The sequence below is a fragment of the Dipodomys spectabilis genome, unplaced genomic scaffold (genome assembly GCF_019054845.1).
Source record: "Dipodomys spectabilis isolate Male_0828 unplaced genomic scaffold, ASM1905484v1 ptg000273l, whole genome shotgun sequence".
In the NCBI taxonomy this organism is placed as follows: domain Eukaryota; kingdom Metazoa; phylum Chordata; class Mammalia; order Rodentia; family Heteromyidae; genus Dipodomys; species Dipodomys spectabilis.
Window position 1 is genome coordinate 2167087 of NW_024870950.1, and position 18744 is coordinate 2185830.

The 18744-nt window shown below is 42.0% G+C and overlaps 1 protein-coding gene across 3 annotated transcripts in view; it reads right to left on the reverse strand.

Annotated features, from left to right (window-relative positions):
* Wwox (WW domain containing oxidoreductase) overlaps nt 1–18744 on the reverse strand; it is a 739180-nt gene that overhangs the window by 497186 nt on the left and 223250 nt on the right. For all 3 annotated transcript variants that reach the window (XM_042700810.1, XM_042700812.1, XM_042700811.1), the window contains exon 8: nt 14679–14943. In XM_042700810.1, coding sequence (XP_042556744.1) covers nt 14679–14943 — 265 coding nt within the window. The remainder of the gene's footprint in view (nt 1–14678; nt 14944–18744) is intronic.

Consider the following 18744-nt stretch of genomic DNA (forward strand, 5'->3'; position numbering starts at 1 on the left):
CACACATATTTGAATGAAGATTGTGTTCCTGAGTACTAAGAATAAAAAAATTAGTTAACTTATATTCTTGATGTTTTTAATTACACCACACCTATAAAAATGTGTTATAATGATCACCTACACTTTAAACGTGGGATAAGGGAACAAATGAATATTTAAGATCACACTTCATGCTGTGAAGTAAACATTAGTTAGCAGGAAATAACTAGGAGGAATAAGAAGCAAATCAGAATTTCTGTGTCAAATTTGGGAAGAACAGGTTATGGGCCCTCATCACTGGGGAATTCTGTAGATTTTTCTCAAGTGGATAAGAAAGCAGCATGGAAAAGCAAGTAAGATACAAAGTCTAGTGAAGATATTAATGCCTCTACTGTAAAGCAGAGTCTTTCTAAAGATGTCCCAAAAGACAGCTTGGCACCTGAGAATAAAAATTTGTGACTCTGGATATATGTGTGTGTGTGTGTGTGTGTGTGTGTGTGCGCGCGTGCGTGCGTGCGTGTGTGTGTGTGTGTGTGTGTGTGTGTGTGTATCAAGGAAAATAGATTTTTTTTTTTTGGTCGGTCATGGGGCTTGAACTCTGGGCTTGGGCGCTGTCCCTCGCTCTTCAGCTCAAGGCGAGCACTCTACCGCTTGAGCCACAGCACCACTTCCAGTTTTCTAGTAGTTTATTGGAGAAAAGAGTCTCACGGACTTTCCTGCCCAGGCTGGCTTTGAATCACGATCCTCAGATCTCAGCCTCCTGAATAGCTAGGATTTCAGGCGTGAGCCACCAGCACCTGGCTAGGAAAATAGTTTTTATAGTTCCTTCCACCTGCACTGGTAGAATTCGTGCTTTTTTTTCGCTTGAGGAAAATGTGAAAGTCACATAAATGAATTTTTCCCCATGACACTCTGTACCCAAACACTTGTAATTATTCCTTTGAAAGAACCAAGAGAATCAGAAAGCTAAGAGTGAATGAAATTGCATCCTGCTGCATATTTTCAGGAGAACTTTGGCAACTCCCAGATAATACTGTTCTAGAAGAACTGTCAGATGAGAGTTAAGAAAGGCCTCTGGAAATGAGGAGAAACACACACACACACACACACATACACACACACAATGTTACCAGTGGATCTGAACATATGCCAACTCCCTTAAGCATGCAGCGGATTACAATCGCAGGACAGGCACATATTGCATGACATTTCAACATCAAAAAACTAACCAGGCCTCCAGTAGCATCATCTAAGGCAGTGTGTACAAAACTGCTGCCAGCCACAGGGGATGCAAATCTCCGGCCTTCAAACATTGCACATAACCCTTCAGAGGGGTGATCTGTCAACGCCACGCTAATTTGATAGTTCCATCATCAGATGGCATAGCGAATTTCATTACATATTTTAAACCATGTTAACATGGTTTGTTAATGTTGGTATTCACGAAAATGCCATCACTATTTAAATAATAAATGGGCACAATAATTTCCATACATATTCTGGGAAAGTGGCATGTGGGAATTCTACATATTCCTCTCTTCATACCTGACTTATAGCATTAGTTCAGAGTCAACAATGAAAAGTTGTATCAAGACACACTGAAGAGTCACTATTTTAGTAGTTACAGAAATAAAGATTGTACCTATCAGAAAGAAAAATAGTTTAAATCATGTTAAAATAATGTTCCATCTTAGCACTATCAGATCTCCTTTAGGCAAGAATTTAATGCTACACCATAAGAACCAAGACAGGATAATATTTCATTAAGCACTAAATAACAGGTAAATATCAGATATTTTTCTTTACTCGTTGGTTTCTGTACACACGCATGTATGTGCATCACTAAACTCATCCAGAAATTTATATATCCCTTGTGAATCCCTGATCATTTATCTCCATGCTCAGTTCACATTTTAAAAGCTTGTTATGATTACTTTGAAAGTGTCAGCGATATCTATTTCTCTGGCTTCGGGTAGAAAATACTGTCTTTAAAATTCCCAATATTTCTACGTGGCCAGCTTCTACCACCTCTCTCTATTGGTCTCCTGGCTATAACTGTCTTCCTCTTCCCAACTCTCATTTCATAAAAATGGCATCTCAGAAGCCCAGACAATGTAAGAGTCTCAAAAGGTTCTAGGTGGTCAGAATTTAGGGCATGGCCTCTTCAGTCAATTAGAAAGAGCCTGAATTCTACTCCCCTTGATTTAGTTAGGGGGCCCTGGTCAAGTTATTTATTCAAAGCTTCCTTGACAGTAACAAGAGATGAGGGTTGACAAATCAATGTTAGAAATGCATATGATACTTAGCACAAGTCCTGCCATATAGCAAGTGTACAATAAATGTTAGTCATTTTTAAGATCATTGTAGTCATCACCTTTGTCATTACTGCCATTTTCATATGAGTTACTAAGATCCAGAATCCTCTGCAAACTCCTTGGTACTATTTGGTATCTGCGCCTCCTTGAGGCATGGATTACTACAAATCCATGTTCATTACTTGAGCCTTTGCTCTAATACTGATTCTACCTTTATTTAAAGTTTAAAGTTTTCCTTAGCAGGATTTCTGCACTAATTTTTGACTGGCTAAAACATTGCTTATCTTGATTACTAAGTTTTCTGCTGCCACCGTCATTTGGTCCCTACTTCTTAGACCCTACTCTCTCACTGCTGTAGAGTGGACCTAAAATATAATTTTTCAGCAATATGTCTATCTTGAACATATCCTTCAGGTCTCAGTAAAGAAAACATGTCCATTCTGCGACTTCAACTGACTACTCTTATACCTATGCCTTCAAAGTATTAACTATGTTACAGTGGGTGGTAAAGGTCAATAGTGATTAATGACACTTGTGCCAAAAGCAGCACTTTAACACACCACATGTGGTGGCACAGACCTGTAATTCCAGCACTCAGAAGGCAGAGGCAGGAGGATCACAAGTGTGAAGCCATACTAGGTTCCACAGGGAGATTGTAGCTCAACATTCCACTCCCAAATTGGCACTTCATAAACAGTTAAACAGTACCATTGCCTAAAACATTTGTTTCAGGCACATGCACACAGATTTGCATATCATGCACACTCATGGGTGTGCATACATACATGTGCATTGAACTCAAACACATAAGTTTTAGTAATAGTCCAGAAAAAGTTTGAGAGATACCAATCTACACAGGTCATTTGACCTGTCAATGCTCTGCTCTGCACAGGACGGACAGGACGGGTCTGTGACATGGATGACATTGATTCCAGTGTCACCCAAGATTTTAGGAAGTTTGGTAAAGAATGAGATTACCAACAGGCTCAAAGACTAAGTGTACATAAATGAAAAACTCAGGGACATCGGGAGTTTCCTGAGGAGTTTCTTAGGTTTTAGATATGAATGAAACAGTAGTAATAAGCAGCCATCAAAACCTGGGTGACAAAGCTGGGGTGCCAGTGGCTCCTAGCTACTCAGGAGGCTGAGATCTGGGGATCGCGGTTCAAAGCCAGCCCGGGCAGGAAAGTCCGGGAGACTCTTATCTAAAAAAAAAAAAACACTAGAAAAACAGAAGTGGTGCCATGGCTCAAGCGCTGAAGAGCGCAGGAACAGTGCCCAAGCCCAGAGTTCAAGCCCCACAAGCGAAAAAAAAAAAAAAATTGGGTGACAAAAGTGTCCACAGAAAAGAAATCTCAGTGGGAAAAGCTGAAGGATCTAAGTATGTACAGAAATTCTGAATGTAAAATGCCTATGGAAAAAAACTTAACTTATTTTTGTATAGCCTTAAAACTCAATTCAAGTATTTAGTTGCCCTAATGAAATGCACCTAGTATCATATGTCCATGATATTGATCATCATTGATGCAGGTCTGATTAAAATGTTTTATTCATAAGTACAGAGTTTGAAAAATCTTCAGGATCCAAGGGGCAGGGTCTGAAATAGCTTGCGTTGGGTCTCTCTACATGAGACAGATTGCTGGGCACATGTGTCTATGTGATATAATAAACAAAACATTTTGGAGTACATGTGGTATATGAATGTGTACCAACATCTACACCACAAGCTTTGGTTAACTTCATAAATCATTTTATATGAACTGATTTAGAACAAAAATGATCGAAAATATGTTGAAAATACAAATAGTTCAATGGAAAACAATGGCTGACACAGAGAAAAAGAAATAGTAAAGAAACGGATCAAAAAAGGAATATATATATATATATATATATATATATGTGTGTGTATATATATATATATATGTATTTGCTAGGTCTCTGAAGAACTGTAATTATATGTGTATGCATCCCTACATCTGCATACTGATTTGATATAAAGAAGTCAGGCACCTGTGGCTTACACCTGTACTCCCAGCTGACTCAGGAGGCTGGATCTCTGAGGAACATGGTTCAAAATTATCCTGGCAGACAAACCACTAGAATCTTGTGTCCAATTAGCCAACCAAAAGACAGGCATGGAGGTGTGGTTCAAGTGGTAGAGTGGTAGAGTTCCAGTATTGGGATGGGAGTGAGGCATAAGGGAGAGCAAGAAGCACTGAGTTCAAGACCTAGAATAAAACACTAACTAAATTAAAAGGACTGGTCCTCTAAGCTACTGACTGCTAGACATAACAGTCAGTAACCAGCATTATGCAAATCATGAAGGAAGTTTTTTGTTTTTTTTAAGAGGCTTCCTAAAATTCTGAAGTAGGGAATGGTTTATTAACATACCCACTGCATAATCTTTGATTGAACATGGACAATACAGAAATAGGTACAAAAGTACAGACTAAGATAAAGCTACTTTGGCTCACTGGTGTTAAGAGATTGTAGAGGATAAGCCTGAACTTCAACTGAGTTCGCTTTATTAATTCAAATTTGACCTATTTCCAAAAGAAGAAGAAGAAGAAAAAGAATCTAAGTTAACTTTAGAGAAAGGATGAACAAAAGTGTTGTGAATAAAATGAATTAGAATCCCTAAAAGGTGGAACAAGATCATATGGTACGGGGCTAGGAAGGTGGCTCAGTGGTAGAGCGCTTGCATGAGGCCCTAGGTTCGATTCCTCAGCACTACATAAGCAAAAAGAGAAAAGCTGGACGTGACGCTGTGGCTCAAGTGGTAGAGCGCTAGCCTTCAGCTAAAGAGCTGAGGTACAGTGCCCAGGCCCAGAGTTCAGGCCCCACAACCGTACCCCTCGCCCCAAAAAAAAGATCATATGGTAACCATATGCATCAATATGGTTGAGAATAGACAGACAAGGACAAAGTTGCAAAGCGTATCCTGTTATCATTTCAGTATCAAATGGAGGGATGGCAGCAATCCTTTGGGAGTTTTCCTTTGGAATTCGGAGTCACTGGGTATTTCACACCTGCAGGAACCTGGCTGGTGTGCTCTGGCTCATGCAATAGATGGAATCCTTGGCATCAGCTGTTCCATTATGTCCCTGACACCAGCACGATTTCACAGGAATGGATGGGACAGGAAGAAGATGAGCATGCCTTGAGTCCTACCATATGCCATAGGGCTGAGCTGTGCTTTACCTCCCTAGACTGTGGGCTATGGGAACTCCTGTCTCCAATTAGCCAAGGAAAAGAACATTCAAAGTGGAGATGTCATGCATCTTGTCCACAGTTACAAAGTAACAAGGAGGAAGGAATGGGATTCACTAGAAGCCTGATTCCTTCAACTTCAGGGACTACCAATAGCCACTCCGGGACATCCCACTGAACCCTTCCGCCACGCTGCTCAACTCCTATCTACCTGGAAGAGTGGTAGTAGACTATGGAAGATAAATGGGTTGACAGGGAAGGTGCTTAGTTTATGACTTGACGCGAAGTGAATCCTAGGCAGTGTGTGTAGCTGTGCTGTGATAATTGGTTGTCTCTGACCTCTAGAAACACAAAGGACATATGTTCATGAAAACACTCAGTGAGGGGCCTACACACATCAAATGAATTTCAAGTCTTCTTCTTATAGATAGTTACAAGGGCATGCCAGTGGTCAGGTAGACTTGGCAAAGGTGGTTTAGATAATTATATATTAATGAGCTTTAATTAATTTTCACTTCAGGTCAAAAGACCTCAACCTGGAGTTCTTCTATGAATCCAATGGAACTGTGAGCCTGGCAATGTCACAAAATAACATTGGAAGATACACCAGCAGAAGCACAAGAGCAAACAAGAGCCTCTGGGATAAAAGAGCCCAGTGTGTTCTCTACTTTCCATCCACGATAATTCTGCCAGCTCCTTCCTGATGCTTAGAATGGAAAAGAATATAAGGGAGAAGAAAATGTCATTGTTTTCATTACTGGGTGTTCTCCAGAATCTAATACTTTCTTATTTATTTTCTTTTAAACGTCTTCTTAATGCCTTTCTTATAGGAAGTCTGCTCGAAGTTCCTGTTGTGATTTCAGCCATGCTAATTTCATTACTCTGTCTTTTATGGTTATGAGGAATCAACTGAGACAGGTGACACACCACACACAGCAATGCTAACAAGAGATGTGGAGCTGCGAGGAGAAAAAAAAAACTGTGCTCACCTGCCTAAGAATATGAAAATATCAAAAATAGTTCTAAAATTCTCAGATTTTACAGGGTTTTTTTTTTTCCTCTTAAAGAGTGAGAATACTAAGAAAACATTATGCAGGTCTCAGTAGTTGCTGTACAGTATTTTTTTTGGATCTGGAAAATATACTTTTTATAACTTTTCTCTGAGAAGGAACTCTCTAGCTCAGATTACTTAGATACCCTCACTGTTTATTCTTCTCTTTTTTTGAGCAGTCAGAAGAGATTTCTCTCAGTACTTCAAATAAATAAGATATCCAGCTGAACAAACACCATATATTCTCCTGGATTACTTTAGCTTCTTAAAGAATATTTCACGTTTTTTCCCCCCAAATGTAAATGATTAAAGAGACCTCATCATTCCAAACTCCAGAATGAAATGTTTAAAGTGGTTCAGAGACTACCCATGATAGGATTCAAACAAGTAAAAACACTCCAGCCCAGGAAAAGAGCTTGATCTTTCACAGAGGAAATGTGACTGTTACTCAACAACATATTTTATCATATATTTTTTTTGGGGGGGTCCGGTCGTAGGGCCTAAACTCTGGGCCTGGGCGTTGTCCCTCAGCATTTCAGCTCAAGGAGAGCGCTCTACCACTTGAGCCACAGCACCACTTCCACCTTATGTGGTGCTGAGGAATCGAACCCAGGGCCTCATGCATGCAAGGCAAGCACTTTACCACTGAGCCACCTTCCCAGCCCTTTATCATACATTTTCAATGGGGTGGTTTCACGCCTGTTCCCCTCCTCCCTGCCCCCAGCTGAACTTTAACATTTAAAATAGAAGTGAACCATACTTCTCAGAACTGAAAAAATAAAACACACAAAATAAATGGAATTTGTTAAAGGCCTTTGAAAGCTTCCTACTTAAAACAAAACCAAAAACAAAAAACACTTCAAAATAACAAATCCTTGAGATTAGACATATCTGAATAAGAAGAATAATTTTCAATCCAGGCTTTGAAATGATTGGAGAGCCTTTATCTCATGTTATGGCTTAATGAAAGTTTAGAGTTTCTGGCCAGTATTTGAAACTCCAACCCAATCTTGGTTAAAAAGAAAATCCGGTCATCAGTTTCACATGGGCCCCCTCTACTAAAACAGCATGAACATGGACACTTGGATTTAAGAAACATAATCCACACACTTCTTTATTCTTTTCATAAGCTTTCTTATTAAAGGACTAAATCTTACTTCCCATCATGGAGCAGAAATGCATAAATGCATAAAGACAAAGGAGAAAGCACACTGAGCACTTCTGTGAATGGAGAAGAGGAGGAGAGCAATGACAGAAGGGAAAGCAGGAGGAAGGTGCAGGAGAGGAAATCAATGGAAGATCCACAGGTTCAGGAAAGAGTACCTGGCATCCAACAAGGAGATCCTGCCAAGGTCTGTGAGTAAACCTGCCACAAAAGGCACAATGAAACTCAACTTTGGGAGAGTGGTGGTGGGCAGCCTGAAAGACAAACCCTCAGGATCCCTGCATATAGTACCCCTGCCACAGTGAAATCCTGTCCTGCTCAACATGGTTAGACAGGCAATTCACTGCCAACAAAGAACCCAGAAAGGCAGTAACTCCTGCGGTTAGGTTGCAGATCCTGGTTCCTTCTTGGCATGCCTGCTTTAATGAAACCAGCCGCCATGTTGGAGAGCCCCAAGTGGCAAGGAACCCAATGCCAAAGAGAACTGAAGCCCTCAATCTACTGAGCCACAGGAATTGAATCCTGCCAACAACCACTTGGGCTTGGAGGGGAATCTTAGCCTGGTTGAGCCATGAAATATTCTCCCGTCTGTCACCCTCCCTGAAGCCAGGATACCCCAAAATGAAGGGCAGTTGGGCCATGCCTGGCTTGCTGCCCCACAGAAACCATACTGTGTTAAGGTGCTAAATTTGGGTCCCATGTGTAATGCAATGATGCATAACAAATGCATAGAACTATGATTCATTTCTGCGTTTCCATTTTGTTTATCTTGACATTTACTACCCCTGCTAAAGTGTTCTATAAACAGGACAATTAGTCTTGGTAAACTGGCTCATTTTACAGACAGGAAAAGTGAGGCTAAATGACTTGTTCTAAATGACTTGACAGTTCTTTCCCTAGAGCAAATTTTAAAAATCCTATCACATTATAGGAGCTACAGAAGGGAACCCACAAGCATGGTGCTGGCCTTTGGTTGACTCTCAGGGGACCTGGTGATGTATTCTTAGAAGATTTGCAAAGTATTCCTTTAGCTTAACATATGAAGAAGAGGAGAGAGTCATTTCCTAAACAGTCCAAAGCACCAAGTTGAATTCCTTATTTTTGCTACCTAAACATTATTTTACACCTCACAGGGAAAAATCAACGTGTCCAGTGAGTTATACAGAAATCGATGTCCATGGGTGGAACATTCCGGAAAATCATGGGGCAACAGAAAATCCTGGCATCTGTTTAATCACACTGGCTTCCAATATCTAAACTGCACTGAGGCCAAAAATTACTGGAAAGAAGTATGAAATTGGAGAAAAGGAAACTGAAAAGGGGGGAGGATCAAAGAAGCCACCACTAACAGAAAAAAAAGTAAGTAATAAAAGAGCTAGGGAGTTATAAAGAAGCAGTGCATTACTGAAATGCCAGCGGGGCCGCAGAAGAAAAGAAACGAGGGCGATAAAACTCGGGGAATTTCAAATCTTGGTTAAATGTTCATTATATAATTTGTCACACATATTAAGGCCAGACAATCACTTTTTCTTCTCTTGGGTGCTCATTCAGGAACAAAGGCTGAGCCAGAGTTAAAACACTATGAAGAAAGTCGGGGGCGGGGGGATAAAACCCTAGAGGAGGAGGTGGTGCAGTGGTCTCACAAAGCCTTCCCTTTGTTTTTGACAAGAAAGGAGCCATGATGGCTAGCACCTATAGTCCTAGCTACTCTGGAGGCTGAGATCTGAAGAATGTGGTTCATAGCCAGACTGGGTATAAAAGTTCATGAGACTCTTATCTCCAATTAACCAGTGAAAAGCTAGAAGTAGGAGCTATGGTGGTGGTGGGGAGCGGGGGGGGGGGGGGCATGAAAGGGAGGGAGGGAAAGAGGAAGGGGTGGGCTCCTGTCTTCCCTTCTCCCCACGAGGAAAGTGTAAGGAATGGAGATAACAGTCAGGAAAGCTTAGGATACACCGTGGAAGTCCAGCTAGCCCGCCATCTTTGATAATTTTCTTCTGGATTATCAGGTTTGAACAGACAACTGGATGTTTAACTTCAAGATTCTGCAGAAGTAGACCTTCCTTCCATGACAGACACAGTGTCCCTATCAGGGGCACTGGCACTGAGGAAAAGATATATTCCAGATTGAAGAACAAGCTTTAAAATCTTGAGGGCAGAAGGAGCCCAGGACTGGCCCAGTTCTAGACAAGGCTGGTCATGTTAATGGAGACGGGAAAGGCCAGGTGCTCTCAAACCACCCTATGAGAGCACTGCATTAGGACACAAGGACTCTGCACACCTCTTTGGTAATGCCTGTCTAAAAGCCATGCCCGAGCCTGTCTCCTTGCCATCAGATTTTGCCTTTCGCCCCAAAGGTTCCAGATGCCAGCCCTGCCTTTTCCTCATATCTGACACTGTGGCGCTAAGGGGAAGTTGGCTTAAGGACAACAGTTTTTCAATAGAAAGGTCTCCTGGGTAAAACAAGGAGACAGGCAAAGAGAGATCCCACCACGCTTTCAGATCTTGTCACGCAGGGAGCAATGACTAGGACCATGGCAGCCATCTTGTAAGCAGGAGGAGACAGCCAAGGCAACCACAGAAGATCTGCCCACAGAGCAGGAAAACACACCCTTGACTGCCTCAAGTGTTCTAAATATATGGGGGAATTTTTATATCTTTTTTATTTCACTTTTAGTGAGTGCTAAGGGCTCAAGGTATCTGAACTGCTGTAGAAAATTAACCCATGAAAGGTCAAATGACAACCAACAAGGCAGGGAGGAGCTAAGTGTTAATACAGGCACAGTGATCCCAAGCTGTTTGCTCTATTGCAAACCCACCATATGGACAAAGCACACACTCTAAACCTTACCATTCTATACAGCACTGAAGATGAGTAGCAGTGGCATCAAGCCGAGGCTCCTGGTCATCCTGGAGGAAGAAGAATGCTGGAGGCTCTGGAGGGCGGCCTCCACGAGGAAAAGGAGATCGGCTGCTGTGATGGCCACAGCACCCCAAACTCCTGTGTGGCCCAACCACAGAGGGTCCCTGGCGTCTGCTTTTCCCATCCCTGGACCATGGAGAGCAAGGCCACCAGAGGATTCCACCCACACTCAGGAGTCTCAAAATATTTACATTAGGGGAGCACAGGCTGAAAGTTTTACTTTGCAAATCACATTTCCTTCTCCCAACTTATAAAAGTGGCTGCAGCTCCCTGGGCCTGCAGCTCCCTCTGTCTGGTGCCTTGTAAGCCACATGCAGTGTGACCAATAAAGATTGAAAGGGCGGGTTTTGTCCTTGAGGGTAAAAACTACCTTACAGACAGCCATGGGTGTTTAAAAGGGATACAGGGAAGGGGGCGGGGGGTTGTGTTTTTTTCTAAAATACTAATTTAAGGAGCAAATCAACATCTATTATGTCCTTCATTATGTTTTAAATTGTACAACTATAAATCACTCCTTGTGGGTTATTCAAGGGCAGAATTGCCCGGCTTGGCTTCGTAGAAGGTTAGTAGAATGACATCTTGTGCTTTCTCTAGTTCTAATTTATAACTCTGCACCAGGCCCAGCATTTCAGGTCCATCCATTAGCAGGGTGGTTGCACATCTGTTAAAACTCAGCACAATGGCTGGCTTTACGGGGCCATGGGAAATGAAGCCCAGAGGTTTCAGAAGGTCTACACACCCAAGCCATTTTTTAATGCAAAGAGATTTGAAAACACAGCTCTCTAAAACATCTGCTAAGCTCCCGCTACCCTAACGCATGATATTCTTCCAACTGTTACCTGCCAACACAAATATTTGGTTGCACAAAACACCCTAAGAGGCACGGGACAGTGCTCTGCATCAAATTTACATGCTCGTCTGCAGAGGCTGGGGTGCTCCAGCCAAGGACCTCTGGCGAAGACTTTGTTTACCAGAGCTTACGGCTAATGTGGAAAAAAAAAAAAAAAGGAGGTTCAGAGGGGAGTAAATTTTATGAAGGTCTGTCAGACACTTTCAAAAGGAAATGGAGCTACACAATCGGATACATATGGCAGGGGATCTGGGGTGCGTTTGATGGAGCAAATGAAGCCAGAAGGAGCTAGAGCAAGTTTTGAAAGCTGTTTCTTTACCAAGTTGAGTAAGCACTAAGTTTGGTGTCTAATGCAAGATAGAGAAAATAATTCCAACGTGACACCCCCCCCCTCCACACACACACATTCCCCCACCACCACCCCACCCCCCACCAGGGCATAGGTACGCTCTGTTACATATCAACAGCGTCTGACCTATGCTGACAGTGGCTTCTTAGTTAAGAACATGGCAGGATAACAAAGTCATCACCCAGGTCGCACATTTCAATAGTCACCACTACCCTTGAAAGCCTGTTTTGTTAACAACAGAACCATAGGTCAGATTTATGGTCTCAAGGCCAGAGAGTTTTACACACACACACACACACACACACACACACACACACACACACACACACACACACACACACACACACACACACACACACACACACACACACACACACACACACACACACACACACACACACACACAGAGTAAACTACCTCATTCACAATGTGCTTTTGACCAAGTGCTACAAGCAAATAGGTAGACAGAGAGACAGGAGATTGATAGATAGATAGAATTTCACACATAAAAAATATTGAAATTTCCACAGGATATCACAAAGCTCAATGGATGAGGAAAAGCTCAGTTAGAACTAGTTTATCAACATTCATATTTAAATCCTCTAGGTTTTTCCCTAACTTTCATTCTGTGAAAATCACCCTCCCCCCAAAGTCAGTGCCCTCAAATCAAAGTAAAGGTGAATGTACCTAATTGAAGTTAGAAAGCGGAAGTTTTATCTTTAGAGGTTGAGCAGTAATGTGGGCAAAATGAGTTAAGTATCTGGAGCAGGGGTTGTTTCTTTACAATGGATGTCTACCTGGAGCCATATACCCATGATACCCAGGGTCTATTGCATAATTATAATACACACTCTAACATACACAAACATATGCAAAATATAATTTTAGTATATGTGAATTGCATGAGAGGAGATAAGAAGGAAAGTAAACATATAATATGCCTATATTGCAAGAAAGCTATCAGCAAACTTCCTTTTTTCCTTTTTCTTTGTTGGTTGTGGGGTTTGAACGCTGGGCCTGGGCGCTGTCCCTCAGCTCTTCAGCTCAAGGTTAGCGTTCTACCACTTGAGCCACAGCGCCATTTCCAGTTTTCTGGTGGTTTCTTGGAGATAAGAATCTCACAGACTTTCCTGCCTAGGCTGACTTTGAACCAAGATTCCCAGATCTCAACCTCCTGAGTACTGAGGATTACAGGCATCAGCCCTGGATCCTGGCTGCTATCAGCAAACTTTCATTTCCCTTAAGGTGTCTCAAGAACAGTTGTTTGAACACTCCTGAAGTTTTGATTAAGCACTGTAAATTAACTCTATTCCAATTTTGTGTATTATTTCTATTTTTATAAATTGGAGAGACAGGGAGTAAGCACTTCTTCCCTGGGATCCTCCAGTACTTACACCTGTCTCTTCTTATGGACCCCATGGGGAAAAGGGTGCTAGCGATAAGACTTTACCAGTAGGGGTCGCTGTGCTAAGAATTAATCCCTATGTGTTTCTCATTAGTGATTATTATACTGCAGGCGGCCAAAATGCAAAAATTAATTAATTTCAAAGTGATAATGCATTTACAGCAACAATTAGAAATGTATAACTGTAAAGAGGCAACATTTAAAAGACAGATTACATTTAATAAAGTTGCACAAGAACACCCAATTGTAAAATTACTGATCTGCAACAATATTCCTTAAAGAGCCACTTAAAATAGCCTGACTCCATGAAGGGTGACCTAATTACTGTAACTAAAATCACCATAGTCACAGCAAGTCACAGCAAATAAAAAAGGGACGTTGATATTAGAATACTGCTGTTTAATGCTTAGGGGAGCTGGCTACAGTTGAGAAGGAAAGATGGCTGTGCTATAGCTCTTCCCTCAGCCACACACAATGGGATGCACACTTCAGTAACACCCATGTCAAAAAGAAAACACAAAGGACACACTGGGCACTAGCCATCCACGCATCAGGAGATTACATCTATGTGAAACTTCTTATCCATGTTTAAGAACTGACATTTTACGTGGGATAGGGATGAGATTACTGCCACATGGTTTGTGTCTCAATATATGCTTACATGGAAATGGCAGGAAATCTATTGTCCAAGCCACATATGGAAGGAAGCACGTGAGGGCAATCTCTTGCCTCCATCCAGCCTAAATTGCTAGGATGGGAGAATAATTTAATTAACAATCATCAAAAATAAGAAGGCTTCTATTCAACTCCATGATCATTTTCCAGCTCTGACCACAATCATGCGATTCATCCACAAGATTCACCTTCAGGGACATGAAACCACACTCTGGCCACAGAATTTTCTCCAGCCAAATGCAACACCAAACTCTCCATCCAGAGAAGAATCTAGAAGAGCTCATAGATTCTTAGTGAACACAAAGGAATCACATCTGCTAACAGCTGGAAGTCACACATGGTTTCCTTGTATGTGTGCATGTGTGTATGTGCGTGTCTGTGTGTGTGTCTGTGTGTGTAACATAAAATGCCCTTTTTGAATGCTGTAAGAAAACCCTCAATGAGGATTTTCCAAGTTCCTGAATTAAAAAATAAAAACCTATAGCAAAAGGAAATAAATCATTTCAATCAACACTTCATGAAATACTAAAAACAGCACATTTTCTATCCAGCCACTGACAGAATCAACGTGCAGTTGATGGGCAGGTGCTCCAGAGCCCTTCCCAAGGGCTGGCATAGGCCTGGTGAGGGTACAGATGAGATCAGAGTCATTCTGACAGGCGGCGAGAGGAAGAAGTAGATGTGTACCCCTGGGCATCACCAAGACCTTCCTGAATGGCAGAATGAAGATGTTTGCAGCGCCAGAAGCTATCCACTTACCATGGACTTGGTGAAAGGTCTCGCCAAGGTGAACAGAAGTGTGTACAGCCACCAGCTGCGATGAATGGAGGAGTACATCATATTTCCAGGATGCACTGCATTCGATGTGACCCCACGCGGGGAGAGGCGACGATGCAGCTCGTTGGAGAAGAGAATATTGCAGAGTTTGGAGCGGTTGTAAGCCAGCATGGCCCAGTAGTCATTTTGTGATGGGGACAGGCGGCTAAAGTCGACTTGTCCTGAGGAATCACTAATATCTGTAAATCTAAAATAATAATAAATATATATGTGAAAAACAATATTAAGCAACTCAGCTCTGCATTCTCATCTAACCTTTTATTTTTATTAGAAATTGGAAGAAATAATACAGAAACTAAGGAAAACAGTTATGTATACATGAAAACCATGTCCCTTAGAAACAAATAATGGCAACTTGACAACGTAAAGCATTGGAGAATAATGTAAGCTCAGACTACTGATAAATAATAAGATCAGACTACTCATCAATACAGTAATCTAAGCACTCTGAACACCTCCCTACCCCTTGAATATATTTTCTAAAACCTTCAAGCAGAAGTTCATAGACAATTCAATTAAATGGAGAAGCATTTTAAATAAAGGACTGCTGCTTTTGGAAACAGAAAGATTTCACATTCCAAACCCTTAACAGGGCTTTTGCCTGAATGATCTTAGCCGATGCTTGAGCCCAGTGCATTTTCACTTGAGCATCTGAGAAAATATAGACAAGCCATGCGGCCTCCAAGACTCTTTTCTAGATTAAAAATTAATGATTATAAAAGGGTTATAACCTTGTTGAGGTGCCATCAATAGTCTTCTACGTTTAAAAGATAAATGTAAACAAAGCCAAAATGAGTTCTGCCAGAGTCTACTGTTTTTAAGTAGACCCATGGCATGAAGACACACAAATCAAAGTAACTAGTTGATGTTTTATAATTGGGTCTGATGGAGTCGTTAAACACCAGCTGTTGGTTTCTCTTCTTCCTTCTTTCCTTTCTTTCTCTTTCTTTCTTATAAAAATATTATAATTGCCTTGAAAAAGAGAACTGGATCATAACAAAGGGAAGGAATTTCCTAGATGGGCTCGTTTTTGGTTTAGGAAACCTCATGTTTTGCTTTACTACATTCATTAATGACAATATCCTCAGTAACTGCCAGAGAAACTCAAAGAAAGTAATAGGGAAACTAAAATTGTAGAGCCTTGTTTTGGGGTTTTTTTTGTTTTGTTTTGTTTTTTGTTTGTTTTTTTAGAGGAGTAGTTCAAGTTGGGTATTTAAAAAATAAGGAAAGCACCAGAAGAAACAGATGACATTCATGGTTTAGTAAAAATGAAATAGTCCTTGTTCGGGACTCAGCGAGTAATATCCAGTTTCTAGTGTTAAATAACTGTGGTGATTGGAAGTTACCAACAACGCCAATGGACAGAAATATCATCGAGGAAACCTAACGTCTCCCAAACATAGGGAGAGCCCAGACTTTTCAGCTTCATTTGCCTAAGGTAGTGGAACTTAATGGGAAACTGGGAAATTTCTGAGGGCCTTTGTCGGGTAGAGATAAAGATTGCCAGTGGGGAACCAGGGACAATGGGTGGCCTGCACCGCAGGCAAAGCATTGCTCCATGCATGTTCATGCAAACGTAAAACCTGTGGCCAATTATCTGAGCCGCCAGCCGAACCCAGCAGCACATGTATGCAGCACTGACATCCACTGGATCCCCAGGACTGTAATGAGAACAAATGCATTCTCAGATTCGCTGGAGGAAGAGGGTGGGACCTGTAGTGCAAGACATCGGCTGTGGAGTCTGCAATGCCACACACCTGTTGACAGTATGTATTTGCCAGGGTCACCACCAAGTGATTGATGCGTGAATTCACGTATGTGATTATCTTTCCTGTAGTCCTGGTCAGGCACTTCCGTGTTGAAATACATGCTATTTGTTTCCCATTGATTTTTTTCTTTGTATTACAGTTAGGCCATCATATTGTAATAAAAATATGTTTGCACCTCAAAGTTATATTATTTGTGAACTTGACTTCAACATAGTAATAAGGTGTTGCAGAAGGTCAGTCACAAAAACAAATAGGATCACTGAGTTAGAAACACAAAGGTTTAAGAGAGGGCTGGGAATGTGGCTTAGTGGTAGAGTGCTTGCCTACCATGCATGAAGCCCTGGATTCCATTCCTCAGTACCACATAAACAAAAAAAGCCAGAAGTGGCACCATGACTCAAGTGGTACAGTGATAGACTTGAGCAAAAGAAGCTCAGGGACAGAACCCAGACCCTGAGTTCAAGTCCCAGGACTGACCAAAAAAAAAAAAAAACCAAAACCACAAAGATTTAGGGAGGGAATCCAATGCAAAACCTCTGGCCACTCATGATACAAAGAACATGAAGGATTTGACAATTATCAAAAAGGTATGGGGCCAGGCATTAGGGGCCCATGCCTATAATCCTAGCTACTTAGGAGGATAAAATCTGAGGACTGCAATTCAAAGCCAGCCCGGACAGGAAGGTGTGTTAATCTCCCAATTAACTACCCAAAAAAGCCAGAAGTGGAGCTGTGGCTCAAGTGGTAGAAGGGTAGCCTCAAACCAAAAGCTTAGAGACAAAGGATAGCACCAAGGCCTTGACTTCCAGCCCCAGGACTGGTGGAAAGAGAAAAGGGAAAGGAAGGAGATGGGGAAAGGGTAGGGGAAGGGGAAGGGGGGAAGGGAGGAAGGGAGGAAGGGAGGAAAGGAGGAAGGGAGAAAGGAAGGGAGGAAGGAAGGAAGGAGGGAAAGAGGGAAGGAGGGAAGGAAGGAAGGAGGGAACGAGGGAACGAGGGAGGGAGGGAGGGAAAAAGAAAAAAAGAAAAAGGAGGGATAACTCTCCTAACACCCTGCAGTCTTCTCAGATGCTTCTTTCCCAAACTGCTATGGGAAAGCTTTCATGACATAATTACTCTGTTCAGACTCAGGGACACTTCCACCAGAAAGTTCTCCCTAACCTGAGTCACAGTGATTTCTTAGTGGGGAAGGACAGATTGAGAGATTAGACTACATGTTTCCATGGAAATGAAGCATCCACTATCTAGGACCCAGCCTATGACATGGCCCCTAGATTTCAATGAGATCCACCACCCTTCCAATGTCAGTACAAAAGCTAGTGGTGCTGTCATTGTGATTCATTGTCCATTGTCCTTCTGTCCTTGCCACACCAGCCTGCAAGTCAAGGGTTTCCCTGGTAGACTGAGTATCTGGAGAGCAGACTGTGAGGCTCTTGCATGCTATGGACCATAGTGTGAATCAGGGACTAGAGCAAGCACTGAAGACTGGTTGGGGGTTTAGAAACCCAACCTATGACACAAGTTTTTCTTATAAAAAGCTTAAAAGATAAAATTTAGTACTTAGCTTATATCCTCTAAGTTCTACATGAATGTCTGCATGGAGTGCTTTCTAATATGGAAAACTAGTTCTTGGAAGTAGAGCTGTGTCTCAAATGGTAAAATATCATCCTTGAGTGAAAAAGCCAAATGAGTACAAGGCCCTGAGTTCAAGCCCTAGTACTGGCACATTTTTTTTAATGAGCTCCCTGCTTTGCCTTTAGGTATGTTGTAACAGTATTTTAAAAGATCTGTTCTTCCATGCTGTGGATGAAATCTGGGGACCTGTGCTTGCTAGGTGAGTGCTCTACCTTGGAACCACAGTCCTAATAAAACCTCTAGGTGGAAAAAAGGGCATTCTTTCCCTTAACCTAGCATAGGCACAAGGTTCCCAAAGTGCCTTGTTGAGACACTGGACGGAACAGGTCCCAGGACAGTTTCAGGATGGAGCAGCACAAGCTGTGAAGCCGCAGGCTTCACAGACAGCTGCTCAACCCACAACCAGGACCCTGACTTCCTTGACTGTCTGATTAGCCCACACAGACAGCCGTCAAGAAGTGGGAAGAGTGAACCAGCTGCCTGAGCCCACAAGCCAGACTGGGCTTCCTGAGAAATGACTGGCTTACCTCTCAGCTCACGAAGCAAAAAAGTCCAATCTCAAAAGGCTGGCTACTCTGCCTGGAAAT